Source organism: Centruroides vittatus, unplaced genomic scaffold, assembly GCF_030686945.1.
Source record: "Centruroides vittatus isolate TY-2023 unplaced genomic scaffold, ASM3068694v2 scaffold_149, whole genome shotgun sequence".
NCBI classification, from domain to species: domain Eukaryota; kingdom Metazoa; phylum Arthropoda; class Arachnida; order Scorpiones; family Buthidae; genus Centruroides; species Centruroides vittatus.
In genome coordinates, this window is record NW_027122681.1 from 2,559,049 (window position 1) to 2,586,651 (window position 27,603).

A 27,603-nucleotide genomic window follows, 5' to 3' on the forward strand; every position below is an offset into this window, starting at 1 on the left:
CCGGGAGTCCATTTGTGTTTGTTAGTAAACTGAGCCGTGTCACAGTGGTATATTCTGTCTGCAGATCGGTTTTAGAATGAGTATCGTCGAGTACTTTTCCGAACACAGCGGCTATCGATGCGGATATTGCAAAAGCGAAGACGGAAGTTATTCACATGGTAAAAAATAAAATAAGTTTTTCATTTGAAATTGATTAATTTTGCAATGTAATTGACATGTAATTAGACTGAACATGTTACTATAGAATTTGGATCCTTGCAGCTAAATAGTATATATACAGTAATCTCTCACTTAACATAGTGTTTTTAAATGAGAGCTGTTTATAAATATAATTCAACAACACACAACACTTGAGGTTGAGGTGATATGTTGTTGAATTATATTTAAAAACATGTGGGGAAATTAAATGGGTAATATTCTAGCACTGAATGAGGGTCGCTGCCCCGTCCCCTCATTCGGTGCTAGAATCTTACTAATTAAATGCCGGAGGTTGCAAGCGCAAAATAATAGGAAACTTAACTCTCATTTATATCCTATGACAAAATTGCTTTCGTTATATGTCATTTTGCTTAATGATGCAATTTCAAAGAACTTGTCGACGCATTAAGTGAGGTCTTTCTGCGTGCGTAAAGCTTTAAAAAGTAACTTATACCTAAATTCTTGTTCGTATGAAATATATTTATCTGTCTAGAAGAATCTGAATAATGTAATTGGCGTCGGTTATATTTAAAATGTTTTTACTTTTGTTATATGCTTGCTAATCGTCGTTCTTGTACTGTTTTATGGCTCAATTTGGTTCTGCTAAACGAAACTTTGGATTGACTGAATCGGTTTTGTTGATCGTATATTGTGGCGGCGAGGGATGACGTGATCCGAAATGAAGGATAAATGCCCTGCGGGGGGGGCATAGTTTATAAATTAAAAAATTATAAAATTCTCATTGAAAACTGTAGGTTATTTCTGTCTTCAAAAACTTAGAGAAATACTTATACTTTTTCATCATAGAGCAATGCAAATTAAGAAATTTACTTTGTTGATTTCTAGAAATCAAGAATTTTTGAATGGGAATGTTGACAAAATCTCGTTTGAAGGTGTGCCAAAGATACAACTTTTGTTTGCAGGACCGAGGGATGAGATGCCGGAATGAAAGATTGTCCCTTGAGATTGGCACAGTTGACTGACGTGACTAAATACGTCTGCAAGTCGATAATAATTGATTGAAGTCGTGGTGTTACATCAAGCAAAGAGGCAAAGAATATTTGTTTATATTAGACACAACCAGTGGCACACTCGGGATTTAATCTTTGGGGAGCCAAGTTCAATGGATAAAAAATTTTTAATACTAATTAAATAGAATTCCCATCTTATTTGACCACTAATTCACAAGTATAGAAATAGAAGACACAATATAAATAAATAAAATAAACTTTAATTAGAAAAAGATTTTTGGAAAATTTTGCTACTGGTTTTTTATTTCCTTTGGAGGGTGCCAGGATCTTTGGCTCCCTCTGAGTGTGCCATTGGAAACAAACGTAAATACCATATTTATTCTAATAAATAGTACAGCTGCAAGATGAAAAAGTATAAAGAAGATAGGGGTTATTGTAAACTGTAAAACTGTACATTCTATTTGGTGTTGTCACTCTTACTGTATATTCAAGTAAAGTGTTAATCTGTGGAGTGTTGTGTTTGAGGTTCAAATAATAATAATGTGAAAAAATCATATTTATTCCATTTATAGTCCCCTCAAAGAATAATGGCACCCAATTCCCAAAGAATAGAAATAATAATTGCCTTCTAACAGTATGCGCATTCTAATAAACATCAGAACTGCAGGATGAAAAAGGAGTCAATCCTGCGGCTGTGTTGTGAATAGACAGTTTGCTGTTTATTTGAATAAATATGGTATCTTTATCTCACCAGTTTTTTAGATGGTGTGAAAATAAGTATTCATCATCATAAAAATCAAAATAAATGGTGAATGACTTGAGATGAGCAGTACATGTGCATGTTGTGCTATGTTGATCGGATGTCTATTCTAAAAATGATGAAAATATGCTGGCCAAATGGGAGAAATGTAAAGTCGTCGGGTTCTCTAAGAAGGAATTAATTAATTTTTTTCTTAAAATTATCTCAGTTTTTATAAATATTAGACAAGAGTAATGTAATTGTATTCTTGGAAGAAATATTTAATTCAGATAGGTTTTACTTTGAACAGTGTTTTAGATCAATAAAGTTTGTAATTATTAATGTTTACTTGCACTTGTATTGCAGCAAACTAAAACAGTTTCAATCCTACTGTTTTCTAATTGCATTCCTAAAGTAATAATAATCAAAAACAAATTTCATATAGCAATTACAAATTTATTGTAAGAAAATCTTTAAAAATCGACTGTTTTTGTCTTGATTTATGTTTTTTAAAAATATTTGAAAAATAAACTGAATACAATAGTATAATAAAACACTTATTTTTGAAGTAATTCACAGCTTCAAATACAATTTTTATGTTAAACAGTATTGAAATAACCTTTAGTAAATATAAAATTTAATATGAAAGTTCAGAAGTGCTAAGTGCTAATGTTTTTGCCCATGTCAAACGGGCATTGTCAGGAAAACTAATCCCCGGCTGCCGAAACAACGGGGATTACCATACGCGGTCGAAGAGGGGAATTTTTTAAAATTCTCGTTAGACTTTTAATGTGAAAACCTTTTGTTATTGGTTGATTAAAGACATTTTATACTAAGCCAAGAAAAAAACCATTTATTTAGTTCTATGGCTTTTTTGGGACAGGTGTCTCGGTTGTGCCACGGATGACATAGTTGCATCTATTTATCTCCTTGTTGAAAACCTTATATTTTGAAGGTATGCTGTCACATGGGCATTAGTGTTGTGTGCACAGATCTTTATCTCTCTGCCACAAGTGGCCACTGTTGAGTGGCATGTAGCTTTTATAGCCTTTCATATGAATTACCAAATGGTGCCATTTAGTGGCAAGTCTGAGGTGCTGCGCTGAAACAGACAACCGAGTGATCTATCTGGAGGCAATCTGTAACTGTACTTTTCCATCTCAAATTTCTTAATAGACATTTTATTTAGTATATATCTATCATTTTATAATTTTGTTGTATTTTTTTTTTTTTTCATTTCTATGGAAAGGAAATATACTTTCAGAAATGATTTTTAACTACTGATATTAGCAGCTTTGAGTGCTTGAAGCTGAAACATTTAAGTTGATAAGAGGATGAAAGATCTATATTTAGTAAACTTATTATTTTAACAATAGAAACAAATGCATTTGAATTTTGTTCTGTTTGTGTTATAATTATTTTTATTTAATTATAAAGCGAATAGAACAAAGTTCAAATGCATTTGTTTCTGTTAATATTTTAATTTTTAGACTGAATTAGTAAGAAAAATACAATAACAGAATTTGGGTCTAATCATTTTGAAAAAATGGGTTTGTGGGCCATTTTCAAGTAATTTCCCTGGTCAATTTTGACTGCAGTTCACCCCTAGTAGTAAGTATTTAAATAATAAATAAAAATGAGTAAAATAAAATAATACATTTTTAAAAGACTTCTAAAGACTTTTTAAATTATTTTATTCATGTAATATATAATGTGAAATTTGTCACAGCCCATTAATAAACTGTGATTGGGGCTAGACTGCAGACTTCGGTCTTCAGACAACGGTGCCAATAGCAAATTTGTCTACATTACTCCATTTTCTGCATAAATTTTAATTTTTTTTTTCTCTTGTTGACGTGTGCTTCATGTTAACAGTTGAAAGCCATTAAATTAGACTTGATAAATATTTTTAGGTCTGCAGCTGTTGTAAAGCAGAATTGAGACAGTTTTATGAAGTACATTGGGGATGATCATGTATCTAAACTTGAGTAATCTGTTCGTAGTCCATCATATAATTATTGGTCTCTATCATCCTGAATAATAATACAAAACAGTTGATTCAAGACACATTCACATGCACAGTAACATTGTGATCACTCCATACATGTAACTTTGCATTAATTTTTTTATTATTTATAAAAAATTTCATTAACATTATTCTAAAATTATTTTCTACAAGTTATAAAACACGAAAGTTTTTCAATCCGAGTATATTTTAGAATAATAAAACTATTTAAATTTTCTAAAACTGGGTTTATAACTTTAATAATGTGAAGACATGCTATTCTGACATTTAAACATCTGTGTTTACTGGAGTAATACATTACAATATTATATAGTGAAAACTTTTGGACATTTTGTCGACAGTGTTTGTCACAAAAAGAACAAAATTACAGAATTCCGCACTGAACGTTGTAGTGAAATCAAGCTTATTCCATTAAACCTAAATTTGGAACTTATTTCATTACGTTTGATAAGGAATTCTGTAATTTAATTATTTTTGAGATAGACTCTGATTGATGAATGAATAAATGTCCAAAAATACTTAGTATGTTATTCTATTAAAAGCAGATGTTTCATATTATTAATTTTAACTTAGTTTAATCATAGTAAATAAATATACTCATTGGAAAAAAGTTACGTTCTAAGGAGGAGTTGAATGAAACCTTATTATTTTGAATGTAATGACAATAGTAATAAGTGATTATGGTATCATACCAAAAAGATAATTTCTTGTGGAACAACTATATATTTTAAAGGAATCTTTAGCATCTTTTAAGACTTCTTGCCTGGAAAATACGTACAGTGATATGGTCAGACATGGACAACATATCTGTGTACCTGTGATTTGCTTACAGATGTTGCAACTATCACTCAGTGGCGTAGCGAACATAATTGGCGCCCGTGGCACGACTCTTTATTGGCACCCCCTGCCCACTCCAGAAACACATATAGTTTGTTTTGGAGACTATTTGGGTGCCCCCTCTGCGAGTAGTGTCCGGTGCATGATAGACCCCCTTGCATCCCCTTTGCTATGCCACTGCTATCACTCCAGGTTTCTCACACTTGTAGATGGTCGAAGTTGGTGTCCCATTTGGTCTCGCATATGTTCAAATTTAGAAACTGTGCCAGGAAGTTACTAACATGACAGGCATTCCTGGAATGTTCATAACTTCCTTAGCTATGTGTGGCCAAGCATTAGCTTACGAAATGACTGCAGTCATATCGTGAAAGGCATAATATTGAGGGTGCAACATTTCTTAAACTTACCACTGTTCTGTTACTATCTTGTACCTCTAGTTGAGGTGACCGACAGGACTACCAAGACGAGCATAACAGCAGTGGGCATTGTGCTACTCAATAGTAAAGACAAGATTGAAGTGCTTATCAGTGGTTTTCCACACACTAATGTGTGTTTGTCCATTCCCAAACAGAACTGGGATTCTCTGCTAAAGACAATATGCTGCCAGTCTGTAGCAGTTTATGCTTCTCTGTCACAGCCTCACTGTAAATGAAGCTGATGTCTTGGCTGCTAATGACAGAATGCATAGCAGTTGCCATGTGTATGGCTCTGAAAATGACCTGGAGCTCCACTAAATTTGTAAATAATTAATATAATAATAATAATAATAAAAAATTCCGAGAAACATGACAGAAGAATAGACAATGGAAGTTCCAATATTGACTGTTTTGAGTTAGAATTGGATTTTCTTGTTTAAAACTTCAACAATGACCTCTCTTGCAGTCTCTTAATTCTTGTTTTACCTGGTTACAGATGTGATGCCATTGTGCACATGAAAATTCAGGACCAATTTCGTGGATAATTGAGGGACCAGAAATTAATAAAAGCCATTGTTCAAGGTCACCACAGCGCCTTTTGTTTTTTGTGGTGTGCTCTCTTTTGTTGTGCTTGTCATGCCAGTTCTGTTCCTTCTGTAAAAATGTTTGTTTCATGCTCTTTTGAACTTACGGAACTGTAATCTGTGTTACAATGACATCATGTAACTCCTTGGTCTGGACTGTTGCCACAACTTCCAAACCAGCACTCACATTGATCCTGCCACCAATCAGAAGTGAGTAATCAGAGAGAGACTGCAAGAAGCTGCAAAGAAAGATCTTGTGAGCCCTGATCTGTTTTGACAATAAATGGGTTAAGTTAATGAAACTTGACTCAGTGTTTCCACTCCCACATATCTGATCTTACCCCTCTACCATTGTGATTGGGATTAAAGTTTCCTCCTTTGTTTGCCCATACACTTGCATGTAATTTTGCTTCTGCTAGTTGCTTGCCAATGGTACTAGGAAGAGATCCTGTCTCTGGATGATGGCCAAAGATGCCATTGCAACTGTTTATGCTTGTCTCACAATAAGACAGTCTGGGTCATAACTATATGCCAAATTTTGCAATAATTGGACAATTTTATCTGGATGTGTAGTATTTCTGTCAGTGGGCATTAATAAGTATTAATATATAATGAAAATTTTCTAAAAAAAGTCAATATGAATTTTAGGAATGTGGGCACATGCTTTGACACCTACTGACTACCAAGATCTTATCAACAGAGGATGGAGAAGGTAAGACTTGTAATTTTTTTTACTTTTCCAATTTAAAATAATAAAAATTTCATATATGTTTTAGAAGTGGAATGTATTGCTATAAGCCAACTATGAATATTGCATGCTGTCCTCAGTACACAATAAGGTAAAATTTAAATTGATACCTATATCTATAAGCTATTAAAAACCATTTAATCACAGTTAAAAAATTCGTTGCAGATGTGAAGCATTAAATTTTCGTCCATCGAAATCACAAAAGAAAGTCTTAAAAAAGATGCATAAATTCTTGGCTTACGGAAGAACTAAAGACGACGTAAATTTTTTTTTTCAAAATTGAGTTTAACGTTATTTTCTATTGCTCATTTCCACCAATGTTAATTCAGGTTTCTAACAACGAATCCCAAATGAAATCTTTCGAGAGCGATAGTCATTTCGAGTATCCGGATGTCGTGAGAATGAAAGACATAGCTTCTAAAGTCGAGAAAGATTTAAAAGACAAGGAATTCGAAGTTAGACCTGATTTAGGTTGGTATATTGTTAAGCTGGAGTAAGTATGAAAAGAGTTAATTGTAATTCTTACTTTTCTTTTTGATATTTTTAGGAAGTGTAAAAAACACATCTCAGAATGAACATAATGTATTGGGTGAAGAAAGCAAAATCGTTAAAAATGTGACTGTTAAAACGAGTTCAAAAAAAGGTAATTAGCGAGGTTGAGGCCGAAGTTTTCGATGCGAAAACGTGTACGTCAGACGTTTGGCGCCGCTTTCCTGTAAGTCTAGAAGTTTGACAATGGCATTTGGAAAGTCAGTGGAATCATGCTCGACATTCCAAACGCCATTGTCGGACTTCTAGGCTTACGGGAAAGTGGTGCCGAATGACTGACGTACACGTTTTTGCATTGAAAACTTTGGCCTCAACCTCACTATTACTTATAAAATAACTGTACTTTTACTATTATATAAACTTTTATACTATTTACTATCTTATCTTCTATAATTTGAGATGTTGATAATCCAAATTCAAATTGTGCAGCTATAGAATACGGAAGTAAATTTTTCTAATTTTCTTTAACTATGTGATTTGCTGTTAGTGAAAAAGGGGAAGAGAAATTTTGTTAAAGGATGTATTAATCTCAATTTAAAACATTGTTGGTGAATATGGCTGAGCTGTAAATCGTTAGATAAGATCAATTTCATCATAAGGTGTGTTTCAAATTTATACGGACACGAATAAATTAAAGTGAAACACAAATTTGCTGCATTAAGTGACAAATGTTTTATTAAAAATAATATGGATTTACATGTTTCTACACTGCAAAAGAAGAATTTTAATCAAACATTAACATTTTGTCACTGAAAATAATGTTTATGAAACTCTTATACAAAAAAACTGTTACATATTTATCCGGACAGGCACTCATTTTATGACTTAAACAGAATATTGTTTAGTTTCAAGCATTGAAATATGCAAATTAGCTTACATATCTAATTGTAATACAAATTCTTTATGTTGTTCAACGTTCTAAAATGGGTAGAACAAAGAATTTATCTGATTATGAAAAAGGGAATATTGATGCCTATAAATCACGAGGCAAGTCAATAAGAGAAATTGCAGCATATATAAATTGTCCAAAATCAACTGTTGGTGATTATTTATCAAAAAGACGTGGCAAGGATGTACCAAAATTCAAGACAGGTCCAAAACCCAAGCTTACTCCTCGAGATTGTAGACAAATCATCAAGGTTTGCTCCACAAAACAAACATTAGTAAGAAAAATAAAAAAAGAATTGTGCTGCTACAAGGCAAGTCTAACAGTGTGGAGAGTTTTAAATACATCTCCAATGTTAAAATTCAGAAAAAAAGTCATAATGCCACCACTTTCATTAAAGCACAAAAGTGACAGACTTGATTGGGCACAAAAACACATGACATGGTCCGAAGAATGGATTGAAGTTTTGTTCAGTGATGAAAAAAAATTCAACTTAGATGGTCCAGACGGTTGGAAGTATTATTGGCACGATTTAAGAACCGAAAAACAAATTTTTTCAAAACGCCAAATGGGTGGGGGATCAATAATGGTGTGGGGTGCGTTTGGATTCAACGGAACCACAGATTTAGCATTTATAACTCAAAGAATGAATTCAAAGAAGTATCAAGGCATGCTTGAAGATCATTTATTGGAAGCTGGACCAAATATTTGTGGACCAAATTGGATCTTTCAACAAGACAATGCCCCTGTGCATGCCTCTAAATCAACAAAAATGTGGTTTAAACGTAAAAATATTAATCTGATGACATGGCCTGCTAGAAGCCCTGACCTGAATCCGATGGAAAATCTTTGGGGGATGATGGTTCGTACAGTTTATGCCAATGGAAAGCAGTTTTCCACAATTCATGATTTGAAGGCAGCAATTTCAGATGCTTGGGATAAACTTAAGATTGAATTCCTTCAGAATCTAATTGAAACAATGCCTAATCGAGTATTTAATGTAATTAAGTTAAATGGTGGTTACATTGGCCATTAAATTGTAAGAAAACTTTGCAATTTGAAACCTGTCCGGATAAATATGTAACAGTTTTTTTGTATAAGAGTTTCATAAACATTATTTTCAGTGACAAAATGTTAATGTTTGATTAAAATTCTTCTTTTGCAGTGTAGAAACATGTAAATCCATATTATTTTTAATAAAACATTTGTCACTTAATGCAGCAAATTTGTGTTTCACTTTAATTTTTTCGTGTCCGTATAAATTTGAAACACACCTTAAGTTGAATATTGCAGTCATACTTGCACAAAGAGAACACTAGGCAATGTAACTGAAACACAAGATTTTAATCTATTTTAGCTTAAACTCTGGCATTGACGACATAAAATGGGATTGCGGAAGGTTCTGGAAGTACATTCTACGCAAGCAAATCAGATTTCGTTCAGCATTCAGAATAGTTATGATCCAAAATTTAAACTTTGTCATAAAATCTGCTGTTTTAAGATTTTTTTTGTTCTGAAAATTGGCTAAAAAAGAGGTATATTTGAGGAACTGTTTTTTTTTTCCTGAAAATGGATTCCAAAAATATATTTAGATAAATATGGTGATATTATGATGCCATGGAATTTGGTCGTAGTCTGAAATCAAAGCTAATGAATTTAATTGGGGAAGATTGTGACTTGGATGACCAGTGGAAATACGACATGTAGCCTATGTATTTTTAGCAATCTGGGATTAGAGATGACCCTTTAATTTCAAACTATTTTTTATTAGAGTAAGTGTCCAATTACCTGAAAAGGTGTAGATTTCTATAGCAGTTCTGAGTTTAAAACTATTATTATTGCTGGACAAGTCTTTTTATTGGTTTTCTATTACTTGCCAGAGATGATTCAGTTGGGACTGGAGTCATGTTGAGTCACAAAGTAGAGAAGAGAAAGTTATACTAAATGCACAAATGATATGATACATATGTAATATTGTTTACAGAAGGTGATCATACGAATTCCGATAGACCTTTACCGAAAAAAGCTAAATTAATGAGGAAAGAGCGAAAGATCCAAAAGTTATTAGAGAAAGCAAAGCAAGAAGGGACATCTGAAAATGTGGAACAGGTACTATTTAAATATGTTTGCATTACGGTTAATGGAGAATTTAAGTATTAAAAGTTTTCTTTAAATATTGCTATTAAAGTTGCTGAAGAAAAACCAGACAAAGCAAAAAAATAAAGTTAAGACATTGAATGATTTTCTTAACGAACCTCTTCCCGAAAACCCGGCGCATCGTTTACAGGTAATTTATATTTTAAAAATAAATTTCCAGATTTTGTTTTTGCTAAATTAATATTTCTAATGCAGATTCGTTTAGTTCGTTCCGGTCTCGGCAATAAAGAATTCGAAAAAACTTTTTCCATTTCACATAATATTTACGCAAAGTATCAAATGACAATTCATGGAGATCCACCAGATAAATGTTCAGAAGATCAGTTTACTTGGTTCCTTGTTAAAAGTCCTTTAAAAGTAAGTTGTTATTAATATAAAAATTCTTACTAGAATAAAACTTTATAAAAATATCAGTCACTTTCTCAGCCAGAGAAAAAGTCAGAATTTTTCTGTGGTTATGGTTCATTCCATCAGCAGTATTGGCTAGATGATAATTTAATTGCTGTTGGAGTTGTAGACGTGTTACCACATTGCGTATCTTCCGTATATCTATATTACGATCCGTCGTATAGTTTTTTATCGCTAGGAACTTATGCGGCATTAAGGTAAGGCAATTACAAAGGTTGTTTATCTTCCAGTTTAATGTATAATAATGAAATTTAAATAATTTTAGAGAGATAGCATTTACGCAAGAATTGAATCGCATTGTTCCGGAATTGAAATATTATTATATGGGTTTTTATATCCATTCTTGTCCAAAGATGCGATATAAAGCAAGTATTTAAACAGTTATAATTTTGCTCTTAAGTATCTTTTAATTAAATATTTAAAATATTTTCAGGGTAACTTTGAACCTTCGTACCTCTTATGCCCCGAGGTCTACAGTTGGCATCCCATTGAGAAATGTAAACCAAAACTGGATATTTCCAAATATCATCGTTTGAATGAAGATAGTAATGCAGGTAATATATTTTCTAAATGAAATACGATTTAAAAAATTAAGGTGATATTTTTCATAGAAATAAGTTATGGTAGATTGAGTTTACACACAATGTCAATGGACAGATTTGACCAAACTTTATTATTGTTTTATTAGTTTTAATTCAAATAGAACTATTTTATTAAAATGAAGGAAAATTTACTTATTCAATTATATTCTTTGATCTAAAATTTTCTTTTGAACTTTGGTATCGTGTTTTTGAGTGTTATTTAGTATACAGGCATAAAAACAGACATTTTATAGAGTATGTCTACTGATATACAGAAAATATATATTTATTATTTATATACCAAATATCAACATACATTTTTAACAAAATGACTTGAGGTTAAATTCAAAATACAACCAATAGAAAGTCAGAATCTCGCACAATTTTGAGAAGAGTGCCAAGTGTTGACGACTGTAATGTTTGTAGTACAGCCTGAAAAACAAAGTATTTAAATAATTTCCCGACCACTTCAAAATTATTTTAATCGTAACATAATTATTACTTATATGTAGGAGTTTTAGTCTTAAGAATTTGGGTGGTGATTTGGATTATGATTGTAATGGGAAATGTAGATCAAAAATGTTAACGAAGAGTATCTTTCAGTTAATATTTTATTGTTAGAAAAACCAGAAAAATGTGTGACACTATTTTTTTTCTAATAATGGAAACCAACATTCTATACTATTTTTCAAAGTAATTTAAATTAGCGATAAATTCATCTTTTTAATATGTATTAGAATCTCATTTTGTGCTCTAGAGTAAGAGTAAAAATAGACAGGTAGTAGTAAAGAGGTATTGCATTTTTCTCAATGGAAGTAATCGTCTAAATGAGTCATTTCTGTTTGTATTACTTCTAATAAAACACTTGCCATTTTAATCCAAAATGATTTGTCACTACCATTCAAATTAATACCACCTTACGAAATCTAGTATACTGAGCTAAGCAATCATCAGACGTACAGTACATCTGAAAATAATGAAAAACAATTTTTTTCCATTCAATTTTGTGTATTCTTAAGCAAAACTATACAATGTAATGACTCCACAACAGTTCCACTTTTCATCAAATTTTTTCGCACATGTACTATACAAAATTTACCGATTTATCAGTTCTAAAATATGATTATAAATCTTAAAGGTTAACATGTTAACCACCATGGGAAAGTGTGACTCACTAAAAATTTCTCCTGGTGCTTTGAGATACGCATTGTGTAATTGTGCCTCAACAAACGATTACACAGTATACTCTGTGGACTACCAATAGTACCTTACCGAGCATTTCCATAAATGTAGTTTAAAAAATAACGCAAAACAAACTTGTACCGACCTGCAAGTGAAAGCGCAATGTATATGACTCGGCCTGTACGTGTAAATTCGTCTAAGTCTAGAGGCTTATATGTTATACCTCAAGCAAAAAATTCAAAATTAACATAAATATTTTTAAAAAGTCAATTCAAAGAGCAAATTTAGATTTTCGAATATTAAAAAAAACCTGTGTAGAAAAATGAGAATGGCTCACGGGGATACAATTTCTTCAATGGTGGCAGTTAATATTAGTCTAGTTCAGTGAAATCTGTGCAAGGTAGATTTGGTACCATATTTCCCCCCCCCATAAATATCGAAATATTTATACTGGAATTCAGAATATTTTAATTATACATATTAATATTTAAATTTTTTTTTTTTAAATAGAAGATAAAGATGGCATCGTAGACATCGGCCAGGTTCAGATTTTATACCAAAGGCAGTGGATTTCCTACACTAATTATCGCAAGATGAGGAAAGGCGATTGCAACGAAGCCGAAGTGGCGGAATATGCTCGTTTTGTAGGAAGGAAGTGCTATTCTAAAATGCTTTTATACAGATCGAGTTCCAAATAACGACGTACCGCTTCTTTTTACCGATTATCACTGCACATATAGCATGGAATTAAAACTATGCCTGTTTAAACTACACATATTTTGAGAACTGTAGATATGTGTAAATTTGTTCACAATAAATTATCTCATCGAAAGTTATGACAGAATTACTTGAATTAAGTTTTTTTATTTGTGTTGATTATTGAATTTTACAATACGTATAATAGTATTTACAAAAGATGAATAGTGCATTTGTGACAAAATTGGATGCCGGCAAACTATTTTTCTACTGTCTGTGCAGCTTCACTCCTTCAGTCGCTTTCTTCTTTGTCAGGACCTGGCTGAATTGGATTTAACGGTCTGCCTTCTGCATCGGATCTATGAAGAAAAACAATTCTAAACATCCACGTTTTCTATACAATCTGTTCATAAAGTTAATTACCACATACACAATACTCTGACCATATGGTGAATTGCTTCCAAAAACAAAGTTTACATGGTACTTGCAAGAAGTAGACGAGCCGCCGTGCTTATGGCATTGTTGCCCGACAAGAAAACCAATTTCCCTTAATCAAATTTTGGAATCATAAAGTATCTCAACACTACTTTTTGTAGCTGCACGAAATAGGACAATAAATACCTAATATTTTCTGGAACTTGCTTCTATTCTAAATTCCACGGTGCCATTGATGCTCATTACACAAACACATTTTCAAAAGGAGCATTCTGTTATAAGCTTAGTCTTTTACTCTTAGCACAATTGCAAAATTGTAGTATCGGGATTTGCATATAAATATCTTCAAATCCACTTAATTGTTAGTAGAGGAAAGGCCTTGGTTTTCCTTTTGCTCTGCTAGCAAACATTTATTTATTGTCAGCACAAAATCTTGGGATTCAAAATTTTTTATGCCTAGATTTTGTACTTATGACATAATTTCGATAATTGATCACCAAAATACTGGTTTCCAGTTTTTTTGTAACGAATTGGTGGAAGTAGCATAAACACACCCAGATGTCTCATCTTAGAAGAAAAATTTAGCATTTCTACTACTATTCAGATTTATTTGTTAACACTACACTCAAAAATTTATGGCACAAAAAGTCAGTATTGCCAAGTCTACTCCTTGCAAGTTAACATTTAATTACATATAAACTTGGAGATGCCAAGTTGGCCATTTTTTAGGGCCACAATGGGGTGTCCTGTCCAAATTCGATTCCCCAGATGGCAGGCCAACATCTTAACTAACTCGGCTATTCTTATATTCTATCTGCGTTCATTAAACATTATCACTATGGGTCGAGGTGGCCAAGGCAATTAAGGTATTGGCTTACTGCCGTGGAAACCCAAGACCGAATCTGGTCGGGCAACCTTAGGAATTTTTTGACGATGGTCTGTCACAGATACCGGTCCTTGTTACCCCAAGGAGGGCCTACAGGAAAAGCCAGAAATGAAAAAATTAGGCATCTACTTACCCATAAATGACTTCTTCGTCCGAATCGTCAATCATCGAAAGAGCAGGATTATCCTTTACTCTAGATTCTGTAACAAATCAGAACAATACTACGATCACACAAGAATTATTTATGGTCGGTTTTTTTGTTATCCTAACTAAATAAAAGTGTTATACCTAACACGGCATTTCCGGGCGGCGAGTATACGTAGGCCATATTATACAAATAAAAATTTAAAAGACCGTAGAAGGATAAAAATTGAGCCGAACTACTGTAGTTGTGGGTGAAGTCTGCCATAAAGTTATCCTTTAATATGGAGGTTTTTATATTTAAAATCATATTAGTCACGCTATTCAGGATGACTATTATCATGGTGAAAGTTTGAAATTTCAGACGAAGATCTATAAATAAAAATAATATATACTTCAAATTTTGAGTCTTTTTTCCTTCCAAATTTTATGTTACATTTGCATTACCAAAGTAAGGCATGGAATGAACTTCTGTATAAGCTTTCACCACTAGACAGGCAAGATATAAAAAATAAAATATGCAAACGATTCCAAAGAAAATTTTGAAACCCTGAAAATAACAATTGCGTTTAATGTAATTTAATAGTGACGTGCGACTGCAGTTTAATTTAAAAATGAGTAAATACCGTAAAGTTTTGGATGTCCAAGTGATAGTCGAAGGTCGGATCTTGTAATTCGTGATATTTCTGGCTGGAGGTGAGTATTACGGTCGAAATCCATAGCAATCCGACGATAATACATTTAGGAAAATAAAAGGATAGGAACTTTCTTTTATTCTGAAAATCAAATAAGTTATTAATATGCAATTTGCATTTTAAATACACAATATGGCGAGTGACCTCGATGACCAAATGGCCGAAAGATAGAATTTGGTATGAGAAACTCTTGAAATTTTTCGTGGGGAGTCTCTGTTCTTTGCCATTTTCCCAAACCCATGATGGGTATGGAAAAAAAGGTGATCTTACAGTGAGGGGGAAAAGAGAGACAAACCTTTTACAAACTTGAAATAAGCGGAAATTTTTCATTTTTAAATACAGGTACTCCTCACTTTATGACAGAGTTTCGTTCTGACGAATTGGTCAATAAGTGAGGAGCTTGTGCCAGGAATATAGGATCGTTGTAAAATTATGCAACAAATTTCAAATTTATTCATAAAAAGACTATTATAGTATGCGCAAGCCTATTATAGTACGCTTAGTGCGCATGTCACCATTTGCCACCGACCGACACTCAAGCTGAGAAAGGGGATTCCCCGAATTGCAGGTCATAAGTGCATGTGGTCGTTAAGCAGACAGTGGTCGTAAAGTGAGGAGTACCTGTATATCGTGTCTTTCCGATTATATTGTGAGCCTTTCTTGGACTTTTGGTCTCCAAAATTGACACAAATGCGGCCTCATTTGTGTCATTTTCTCCTCATTCTGCTTGGAAAATTTAATGCTTGTGTGTAATGACTTGATAATCTCACAGTTAAAATGTCAGTTATTTGGTATTATGACTGACAATCAGTGGAATCATAAATGAACTAATCTAGAAATGTGAACATCATGAAGCCTTGTATTTATGACAATAAACTATGTTTATTGTTGTTTGAATACATTAACTTCCTGCCAACAAATGTTATTTTAAAAGGTCAGCAATGTATATCTTATATAATTTTAACTTTTCACCCTGCAGGCATTAAGGCTTTATTTGTGCTCACAATGGGAACAGATCAGATTGTGAGGAAAGACCAAGATCAAATCACTCGCATGTTAATTTGGATCATCAAAGTACCGGGCCGGTGCCTTTACTGCCTCGATTACCAGCTGTCATACGAACAGATTAATATGTTAATTAAAAAAAAAAAAATATACAAACCTGACGAATTCCGTGATAGGCACATAACCAGAAGAAAAGCACGGCAGAAACAAAGGATGCTTGAAAAGTCACATCTAACATTCCGGGAAGCCAACTATTGAACAGGAATGACATCGGAAATATAGGATCTAGAATGGAAAATCAAATCGCCATCTTATTAAAGTATAAAAATCAGATGCAAAATAACAATCTTATGTATAAATTCGTACTGTTATATAAAAGGAGAAGAGGAAGTAAAGCGAACATCCATTTCTGTTCGTAGGACCAATCGTGATGGATAAAGTGACGTAAACTGTGAGAAAACCAACACTGGAAAGAAATTTAATGTCCGTGTACACAAAATATATTTTATTATTTTATTCTAAACATATGGGTGATTGAACAAAAGCTTTACTTGCAAGGAACAGACTTACGATGCGTTATTTAGAATTTTAAATGTTATATGTCGAGTCCCATAGCGAATGTTTGAAAGATTTCTATGATTCCTTAGTTACTGTAGAATTGATAGGATAAGACAGCGCAAACAATCTGTCAATGAGGTGCGCCTCGGAAGTACTTTTTTTACAGAAAACTGGCTCCATTTAGGCATTCAACACACGAGAAAAACCCATAAACCCAATATGGCCTGCTGTCGCCAAGGTGCAAACCCGCAATCTTGGACCATCAACTGACCCAAAATTTAATTGTTTCTCGTGACACATTGCAAGGAAGTGACGAGCACGGCAAACTCGTGGCATTGCCGAGTCTACTCCTCTCAAATAAATATTTTGTTCGATCGTTCCGCAATCATATGACCAAAAAGTTTCACTTACGGTAACGTAAAATGTGACGATTAAAAATATCATCCGAAACCAAATTTCCATTTTGGTATAAGCTGGATTGTAACTCTGAAACTAATTGCTTCATTTATCAATAAAGATAACTCAAAACAAACTTCAAACGTTTATTTTTGATAATTATAATAATAATATTAAAATGCTTTTACAAATAAATTTATAATACTTATTACAATTACCTGAAACAATACATCCGTTATCTGATATTTTTCGTCTATAGTTTCTAAGCCGTAAAAGCGAATTGTGATAACGTAATGAGAGTATTCTAAGAAGCCTAAATGTAGCACTGTTATGGCATCACAAATCTATAAAAAGAAAATCAATATAACTTCTGGTTTTAAAGTTTTTTTTTGAATTAACGAATATTAATTTAACTAACCTTTTTTGAACAATGCAAATCCCTCATTCTGTTCTTATTGTGTTTTTTGTCTAAAATCAGCACTTGTTCGTTTTTATCGGAGATGCCGTAAATGGCGACATTTACGTCGAACGTCTTGTCAAAGGTTTCTTCCTCTGAAATTAATATAAATCAATAATTAATGTTTTGTTTGAATCTGCGAGTAATTGATTGGAAAATTTTCAAAACTAATTTGAATTATAAGAAAAACTGTGCTTTATTGGAATGAACCCAGTGTTTTTGAGCTTATCTATTCATCTTTGGGGCCTTAATTATTCTAAAAAAGTTAAAAATTTACACACACCGCTCACTTTTTCCAGCAGAGAATTCTAATATAACCTTCGAAGCAGAAACTGGAGATTCGAATGTTTGAAGAGATTCCGTTCTGGAATGCTTAACAAATTCTGGATTACGTGTTCAAAAACTTATCATCCAATACAGAGACAAAGATGCTTTTAAGAAATTATGCAGTACGGCACTGGTTGGTGCTGGAGCCAAGCCTGCATGGCATAACGGGTGCCATTTTCACCCTTGTCCGGCATGCAATGGCTCAGAGTGGTCCGAAGTTTTGGGTTAGGAGAGAAGATTGATGGAATAAGGACATCCTAATATAAAATGTAGGTAGTTCGGATTGCAATAATCTTCGTCTAGGTTGTGGGCAATAGCAAACAAAGTATGATATTGGAAGAATAATGCTAAAGATTTAAAATTTTATAATATTTTAGAAGTATTTAAGTTTCTGAAGAAGAGTTGAATATGCTCAAAGGTGCTTTAGTTCTAAATGTAAATGTTCGTTCCAATAAAACATAGTTAACTGATGAATTATAGAAAACAATGCTTACATTTTATAAAATTTGATGTAAAATGTTATCTTGCATTGATTTAATAATTAAATAAAATAAATTAGTTTATTTTGGTAATATTGAATTAATATTTGAGAAAATATACAATAAAGAAAAATGCTTAAAATGTACAGTGCTCAAAACATGTTAACAAGCATGCGCAGTCACAGTGACGGCGATAGTAGGTCGTACTTTTTGAGAACTCCACGACCTGGTTGTGACTTCTCGCACGTGACGGAGAACTATTCGAAGGACAACACACCACTTTACTTTCATACTAGTGTTAACATTTTTTAAAGCACCCTGTAAATATATATATAAATATCTCCTACCATCTTCATTCAATATAATAATTTGTGCAGTAACTTGCAATTGTTGACTGTATGCAGATAATGTAGGCGATTTAAGAAGAAATGGACCTGTCTGAAAATCAAAAAGAACTTGTAAAATTACATACTTATTCAAAATTATCAGCTATATCATATAACTTTCAATTTAAGATACATTTCAGACTGATGAATTTTCAAAATATTGATTTAACTCCATCCTTTTTTGAGGCGGACTTAAAATGTCTATTTTTAAACAAATTTCCCGGAGTTATAATTTTTATGGATGAAAATTTACTGCATATTTATGTTAATTATTATCCGAGAAGTGTGACGCATACACCAATTGATAGAGTAACCACCCGAGTTTTGTCTCGTCGTCTGTTATCTCCAGCCATCTTCATTGTCTAGTTGTCTGTTATGTCTGCCGTAAACAAAAATGTCAACCTGTAACAGTGCTGCGTGTTCCACAGTTTGCAAAGTCGGAATTGCTTGTCATCGTGCAACGTGAATAATCTGTAGGAGCCGTAATTATGGGCTGTCACGAGAAGAATGCCACAGTGGGCATAGGAAGAATTTGAGTACAGATGTGTGATGCGAGGTGCATGCATTGAGACGTGATGGGCAAATGTAAAACTTGGACAGTTTTCCAATGCCTTAATATACATTGCAAATTTCTCGGATAATAATTAACATAATTACAATAACTTAAAATGGTAGCATTCTTTTTGGGAGAACCTGTATATGTTTAAAATGAAATTCAGTTAATACTTGTGCTTTAATGGAAAATATTTGGTTAATGTAACCCTTGGTGCCAAGATGGTGGTTCGTCTCTGATTCCAGCAAGGAAACAGTGGGACGCACGTTCTAACCTAACATAACCTATTCTAATAAATTACCATAATTATTAACAACCAAATTATTTGAATAGGTTAGGTTGGGTTTAGAATGTGCGTCCCACTGTTTCCTTGCTGGAATCGGAGACGAGCCGCCATCTTGGCACCAAGGGTTACATTAACCAAATATTTAAATAGTCCAAGAGTTAACTTTCCATTTAGCAAACTATACAGTAAATATCAAACCAAGATAGTATAGAGTTTAACCATTATTAGTTATCAAATGTAGTTTAAATCATTTAATGCAAATTCAATTATTGTATATAAAAACCAATAAAGCATCTTTGCAAACACAGAAATTTATATAACATAATATTTCACTGATTTTGCATGACTCTAAAATAAGTAATAAATGTAAAAATAAAATTCATAAATAATCTCTCACCGCCATTATCGATCTGTTAAGTTCGGGTTTGATTTCCGTAGCACGGAGAGAGACGGTGCTCGAGGTGGAGGGTCCGGCCAGACCGATAACCACGCAGAGAGTATAAAGGGCAATAAACACCAAGAAAAGCAACACAAATTCTCTTTTATGAAGTGTGTACAGTCGCATCTGAACCGATCTGTGAATAAAAAAGAAATTTCTACAGCATTTAATTTTTTTACCGCAACGGTTACGTGTAACAATTGCTAAATTATAAACTTAAATATGCCTTACGCAAATATTTTGATAAACATTCGGTTTCAGAAAACATTGCAAATCTCACATTTTCGACGATCATTTTTATTCTGAATATTCTGTAAAATATAAAAATAAAAAGAAAAAACAGAAATAAGAACATAAAATAAAAAAAAGGGTTTAAATAAATATTTAAAAAAAACAAAACAGAATTGAAATAATAAAACTGAATAAAATTAAAATATAAAAGATCTGTATAACAACAAAAACTAGAATGAAATTTACTAAAAATTGTATGCAAGCGGAAGATGATAAAACTTAAGAGCAGTGGCGTGGTGAGGGGGTGTATCATGCCCTAGGTGCCACTCGCAGAGGGGCGCCCAAATAGTCTCCAGGAGAAACTGTGTGTGTTTCTGGGGAAGGAAAGGGGGTGCCGATAAAGTGTCGTGCCCCGGGCGCCAGTTATGTTCACTATGCCACTGCTTAAGAGTATCCAGATTCATCCTTTTCAGATCATAGGAACACAAATCTCATAGTCCCATAAGGCAATTTTCTTTTAAAGATTGACTTTTACATATTTAGGTAGGGAAGAGCCTACGAAAATAGATTCCATGTAAATATATAAGGTCTAAATGTCCCTCTGACGACAGCATAATTTAAAAAAATAATAAAATTATACCGAAGGATATACTGTATTAATGCTCGTTTAAGTGGAGAAGAGCATAATTGACTCTACAATATGAATATATGTTGCTGTAAAGACTTTACAAATTAAAGAAGCAATGAGTAATGATATATTAATGTACAAGTACCAGTATTTCATTTATGGGTTTATTTAATTTGAGTTTCTAGCAGTCCATGGTATATTTTAAACCCATGGGAAGTGTATAATTAGTGGGTTAAAGGTGTGTTGATGAATTATTATTATTATACATGACCATGGTTGTCCTTAATCAAGCAAGGGTTTGGAATCAAGGGTGCCGGAAATTCGATGGTATACCTGTATAATTGTTTTATACAAAAGAATGTAACTTTGTTTTAATTCTCTTTCTTTATTTGTTGTGTTCATCTGGAGATTTCAGCCACTGAGGCTATTTTCTCCGAAAGGCCGCCACCTGGTGGTTAAAGAAAGCGGCCCGTTTGCCTTATGTATTCTTCCAAGGCTTTAATTCTCCAATAATATTTTAGATTATAAAATACTCTCAGATAGATATATTCAGTTTATATTCATTGAACACATATTGCAGAATGATTAATAATTATTTTAAGAATTAAAACACATTGTAATTGTAAATTTATATTGAGTTTTATAAAGAAACATGCAGAATAAGTCAAAAATCTCACTGAACTGACTATCAGTTCCATCAAATCTACTGATGTTTATTTGTGGGAGCACTTAAAGATGATAACATATTATCTGAAGTTACAAAACACCCGAAGGAATGCATCCGTATACTGGCATAAATAACAGGTACATGGCAAGGTTGGAGTCCTGACCGAGAAGAACCCGTTGCCAGATCTAATAAAATTCTTCTGGGATTCTTTTAGGAAAGGTTCTCATACACATTATGGATTTGGCCAGGTCAACAATGAGGCAGACCTGATTATGGGTGACAAAGCCCAACATATCTAGGATGAACTGCCTGTGAAATTTACATTCAAAAGGTTAACAAATGATAGTCCTTAAATTATGTAATGCTATTTTTATGCTTTTCAACTATTATCCCATTCTCATAATGCTCTTTGTGGCAGCCAAATAATTGTAACCTGGAGCTGCATACGAAAATCCAGGCGGCGCTTTATTGAGAATATAAAAACCCGTGCTGGCCGCCTGCCACAGCTTTTTCCCGCTCTTTTCTGGCTTGTTCACTTCTCTGCGGATGACTTGTACTGCTCTATCTTAAATCTTGTAGCTGAGATCTCTTTATTTGACAAGTATTGTAGATTACTGTAAATAAATCCCCTTTGGAAAGAAACCTGGCTTTGGCTAATTCAAATCTTAACGAACATTTAAGTGGTGATACTAGACTGCCACACTCTTTAACACTGTCACACATACAGTCCTCAAAATTATGTAATCCATATCCTTAGTTAACTTCCTTACTTGTACTAAGAAATAATACACACCACGGAGTATTGAACATTCTGTTATTTTATTAATTACATGTATAATGTACAAGACAGTGACATAAATGGTACGATTTACTATTCAACATTTCAGAAACAAAAAGGAATCATCATATTATTCAAGGGTCATACCCTAGCATTATGTAATGTTTTTGTAAACACTCCCATCCCCTTGTAACACATTGTAATGATCTCCCTTGTACCCATGGGGCCATCCATTAATTATGTGTACAGTTTGAAGGGAGAGACATTGTCTATGTGAACATTTTTCAATGGTATTAGTGGCATATGAATTTGTTCTCAAAAGCCTGCTTACTAGTCATATAACTGTAACTTAGAAAATATTTGCAGAACTTTTTAAAGTCATTTCTTCAATGTAGAGGGACCACACACTTTTGTAGACATAATTAAAGATGGGAAGGGAGGGGTCAAAAGTTGATCAAAATCTGTATATGTAATTAATTTATAGCCCCAAGCTTAGTACTTAAACTTTTCAAACCATAATACAGAATGATCTGTCTAGTTCAAAGAATAATTCAAAATATCAAACTGTTTGCCAAACAAGAATAGGAAGTGTAAATCAATAGACATACGAAAATACGAATAAGTAAATTAAATCAACTATTATAACCATTAAATTATATACATTCATGAAAATATATGATGTGATATATTTCTGGCCACAATATTTGAGACTGTATGCTGTATGATTCATAAGCAAAGATAATTTGTAAATATTCTGGTTCTGATTACATTCATTAGAAATTCACTTAAAACCTTTCTCTCCCCCATTTTGACTCTTTATCCGTGGGCACTAAGTTTTTTCAAGCTCACAATGCAGGAGCTAGATGATGAAGGATGGTTTTGGTTTGTTAAGTTATGGCAATGCAACACTTGGGCAATCTGCCTAGTGGGGATGTCTTCCGGGAGGTCTTTTTAAGAATAACCGGTTCCTATTCAGGCGTTACAGACATGGAGAAAACCCGGAAAACTCCACGTGGCCAGCCCATCTTGGCAAGGTGCAAACCCATGACTAAATTTCCAGTGTTCGGAAATGGAACCATCCTGGCCACTGGTAGGTCTTTATGGAGGATTGGACTTGACATATTCGGTATAAACTATACCAAGAATACTTCCTGGAGTTTTCTGTCTGGAATTGATCCATGTTTTCAGAGCAGTAGGCTGAGACCTTTGCTACCACGGTCATCCAACTGATTTATCTTATAAAATACATTCAATACTATATTATAAGTAAATAGTAAGAGAAATAAAAATCAGTCTCAGTTGTAAGAGGTTGATTATTTTTATTTGCCTATAATACTATTCTCCAGGAAAGAGAAGTTTATTAAACACAGGAATATAAGCTGCTGATTACTGATATGTTAAGATTATTTATTATACAAAATTAAACTGAATTGAATCCAGGAAAAAATCAATTTTTGAAAGCTAGATACAATTTCTCATGTTTCTAATTGTCTGTTCTGCATCACTTTAAGAAGTATTAAAATCACTCTTGGAATCAGTAAGTCTACTTTATATTTTGATATAAAAACAATTTATAAGGATCTCTTATCTATAAAGAGGTCAATAGGGACACTATCTAGTAAAGTGGCTTTAATAGGACCAGATAAGTAAGCCATTGATTTGTCATTGATTGATTGATTAAGCCATTGATTTGTCATTGATTTGTTTATCTAGTTATATTAAAGCCACTTTACCAGCAACACACCCAAAGAGTTCTTATGAAATTGTGTCCGTAGTTAATTATTTCTTTTATTTTTTAGCAGAGTTTTAGTATGACAAACATGAGTGTATATATGCAATAGAAAAGGAATTAATTATTTGTGAAATTCATGACTACCCCAATAGGCTCAATTCAAGCTCCGAATGAGACATTTGGGACCTTATCAGAGTTGTAGAGCATACCTACAGGAGCAAAAAAGTCAAAGAAACCATACCTCTACAAGTGACCCTTTGCGAGATACAGCTCCCAAAATTGGGTCACGCAAGATTGCAAGTTGCACCACTCTGTTAAGATTATCACATTTAACTGTTTAGCCCATGTGACTATGCTAGCTCCAAGCAGTCCACTTGACTGTTTGTGGAGTACTTGAAGTTATATAGTTTTAGGGGGAGCTGGCCCCTACATAGGCAATGAGGTGCAAGCTATAGCGAGCACCAAAGTGCACGACTACATGTGGAGCATTGGTCAAGGCTTGCTGTCACTCGCCTTGACAATGCAGAGCATGGAGAATAGGCAGTATACTGATACAGGTTAAAAACTGATCTTTGGACCCTTCAACTCTTCACGAGATATTTGCCTCCAAAAGCAAATATTTCATGAAGGATCACATGTACAGTACATGTATGGTTCCTTTAACTTTTCTGCTTGTACAAGGGGAGTTATACATCCCTTATATCCAGTGGTGATATTTGAAATATTTAACAAAGGGTTCGCTAGCAGAAAATTTTTCCCTAACAATCACCGACAAACAAAATGGAAGTTTTGGCTAGAAATAAATATAATACCTTTTCTTGCGATATATCTAATAATCTGTGGCGTATTTGGAACGTAAGGGGCCCTGGGCGAAGACCAGGTAACAATAGTATATTAGTGCTGTCAACCTGTTTTTTTTCTTTTTGGGGCAGAGAAATTTTTCATCCCAAAATGGCACTGCTGATAATATACAGACGTCATCATCTCTCGAAATACAATATCCTTTTTATTTCACTGTCCATAGCCTGACACGTGTTCCACATCCATCTTGTATTTTCTCGTGTGCGTGGATTGTGGGATCTCTCTTATGACTGGATCTAGTTTCAAGAACTCTCTTGAATCAATCGCGATTAAACCTTGTTTTGTTCGAGATTGAAATGGTCGAGAGAGATAGCACCAAGGCATAGTCCCCGACCTTGCTCACAATCTAGATTGAAATGCTCGGTGCAAACGGGGTATAAGGCTCTAGTTTAGTAGCGTTACAGAGTATAATACGCTATATTTTAATATATTTTTTAAAAGAAACAAAACCACTGAGAAAATGTTACATGTGTTTAACAAGGTTCGGAAAATTGAAAATTTTACCAACGGGTTCGGCTGAACCTGTGCGAACCCACTGAATATCACCACTGCTTATATCTGTCCCTTCGCAAAATACAGTGTACTTCCAGGGATGCATGCAATTGAGAGTCATGTCACTCCATTAAGACAATCATATTTAAGAAGTTAACTTGTGTGACTGCTGGTTTTGAGTAGCCGCAACTTGACTGTTTGTGGAGTACTTGATGTTATATAGCAGGGGTGGGCAAGCACGAGTTTCAGTGGGAGCCGCAATGTAGGTTTTGCAAACTGCACGGGAGCTGCAGTTCTGTACTGTCGTCGTGGATAGTATGGTAAACTGCGCAATTTTATTATATAATATAAATATAAAATAAAACAATATATTGAATTTTTTTAATAAACATATTTTCACAAAATTATAAAAATAAAATTGCTAAAAATATTAATAAAAAAACAGAAATTAACACTTTCAGCAAGAGCCGCACGTAACTCAAACAAGAGCCGCATCTGCCCATGCCTGTTATATAGCCTTAGAGGAGGGTGTGGGCGAGAGGGGTGCCGAGATGCTTATTCTACACGCTCCACGTCGGTCAAGGAAGAGCATGAAGAATACATAGTAGTACCGATTCACAGTAAAAACTTACCACTGGAGGTGAATATCTCGCTAAGTGTCACACGTATAGGTATGGTTCAATTGACTTTTTGCTCTTGCAGGGGGTCTTTAATTCTGGGAGTGGCAAATCCTTCATTCAGAATTCACATCTTACCTTAAGAGAGCCGGAGACTACGCCGGGAGTAAAAAAGTCAAAAGAACCAACAGCCTACCCATGACCTCCTGAAATTAGCCTATCTGAAGTTTGGCCCAACAATTTGCCCGTTTTTTTGGTTTTATTTAATTAATTATTTATATCATTATAAATTTGATTTCTTGCCAAGGGACTACAATTAGAGATACACTCGTTCTAAGAGTGTCTAAAATTTTGGGGAGAGTCCAAACCCCTCATTCAAAACTGAAGGAGTTACCTTTAGGTAAATTGCATATAGAAGTATTTATACGCAAATTAACTAAAAGTAACTTCTACCGTACACAATTGTTATTATTTTTATTAAATCGTAAAATTTAATTTAACCGATTATGATATTTTATTATTAAAAATAAGAAATCTGTAAATTACACGTTTCGACTGAAAAAAAAACGCGCGAATCACCCGCAATATTTACACTGTGACGTTTACATTGTGACGTTTACAGTAGGTGAATGAAATGGACATTTATTTACCTTTCGCAGCGATCATGGTAGTAAGTAGGAGCTATGAATTTACTAAATTCGCTAAATAAGTCACTGAATTGGTTACAGGCCGATCTCAATTTCATCTTCAGAAAGGCAGAATTAAAACAATAACGACTTTTCGGATAACCGTTCATCTCGGAGCGGGTTTAAGGATCAAAAACACGACACAAGTACGACCACCGCCATGACAGAGATGCAGCGAAGCGATTAAAAAAATTAAATAAATAAAATAAATAATTGTTTACTAAAATTTTATACGTATTATATTCTCATTTAACGTATTTATATTTTTTTAACGTTTTGTTTTGTTATATTCACTTTTTCCAAGATTTATTATATTTTATATTTTCAATAACGATCGATTTTGTCGAAAGAGGGCGCGTGTTACTTACGGTTTGAATAAGGGGTACGTTCGTTAAGTCGAACGAGTTAAACGCGTTAGTAACGAATCGTTCGAAAAGTAGTAGTCTCGCTCAGTGCGCATGTTCTGCGGTGATGACGTATCGAACGAAGCTCACGAAGGAAAGAGTTAGTTTACTTCGTTAAGAAAATGGCGCCCGACGATATCGATGTTTCTAGATCTACTCGAGTGTTTAAATTGTGAATTAAAAGGTGAAATGATTGAAATAACTGTCCATCCGAAGCAACCTAAGAAAAATATTTTGGATAAGGCTGCACTAGCAACATTCATATCTTCGATTTTAGAAACAGCCATTTAGTTATAACGAATCGTTCGAAAAGTCTCACGAAACAAGAATAACGATGACGTCATTCTCGTTTAACTCGTTTGACTTAACGAACGTACCCAAGAAGGTCTGTATAAGAAGGTCAGGACACGCTCCCAAGATTCTATGCGGCAGCGGCCATGTTGGGGCATATCGATAAAGATCACCATACGCGGTCCCTGCGTGAGT

The 27,603-nt window shown here is 33.7% G+C and overlaps 2 protein-coding genes across 4 annotated transcripts; one reads left to right on the forward strand and one right to left on the reverse strand.

Moving 5' to 3' along the window:
- On the forward strand, window positions 1-13,126 carry Ate1 (arginyltransferase 1). Of its 2 annotated transcripts, none has more exons than XM_067284951.1 (13): window positions 1-158; window positions 6,420-6,483; window positions 6,548-6,610; window positions 6,685-6,778; window positions 6,849-6,990; window positions 7,067-7,162; window positions 9,939-10,063; window positions 10,143-10,241; window positions 10,307-10,468; window positions 10,526-10,716; window positions 10,785-10,884; window positions 10,953-11,073; window positions 12,793-13,126. In XM_067284951.1, exons 1-13 carry the CDS (start codon window positions 77-79, stop codon window positions 12,978-12,980), a joined length of 1,527 nt encoding a protein of 508 aa, XP_067141052.1. In that variant the 5' UTR covers window positions 1-76; the 3' UTR covers window positions 12,981-13,126. The 2 variants fall into 2 exon arrangements, with proteins under 2 accessions (XP_067141052.1, XP_067141053.1); XM_067284952.1 differs by having other exon boundaries at window positions 10,538-10,716.
- LOC136987243 (transmembrane protein 181) lies at window positions 13,127-26,890 on the reverse strand. 2 transcript variants are annotated; one of them, XM_067284950.1, is made up of 14 exons: window positions 26,678-26,802; window positions 20,253-20,332; window positions 19,980-20,157; window positions 18,705-18,795; window positions 17,513-17,646; window positions 17,313-17,438; window positions 17,110-17,190; window positions 16,507-16,606; window positions 16,298-16,425; window positions 15,067-15,216; window positions 14,888-14,990; window positions 14,588-14,812; window positions 14,433-14,499; window positions 13,127-13,337 (listed from the first exon to the last, which is right to left on the reverse strand). In XM_067284950.1, the coding sequence occupies exons 2-14, from the start codon at window positions 20,270-20,272 to the stop codon at window positions 13,271-13,273; spliced, it is 1,470 nt and encodes a 489-aa protein (XP_067141051.1). In that variant the 5' UTR covers window positions 20,273-20,332; window positions 26,678-26,802; the 3' UTR covers window positions 13,127-13,270. The 2 variants fall into 2 exon arrangements, with proteins under 2 accessions (XP_067141051.1, XP_067141050.1); XM_067284949.1 differs by lacking the exon at window positions 20,253-20,332 and having other exon boundaries at window positions 26,678-26,890.
- Between the last annotated feature and the right edge of the window lie 713 nt (window positions 26,891-27,603).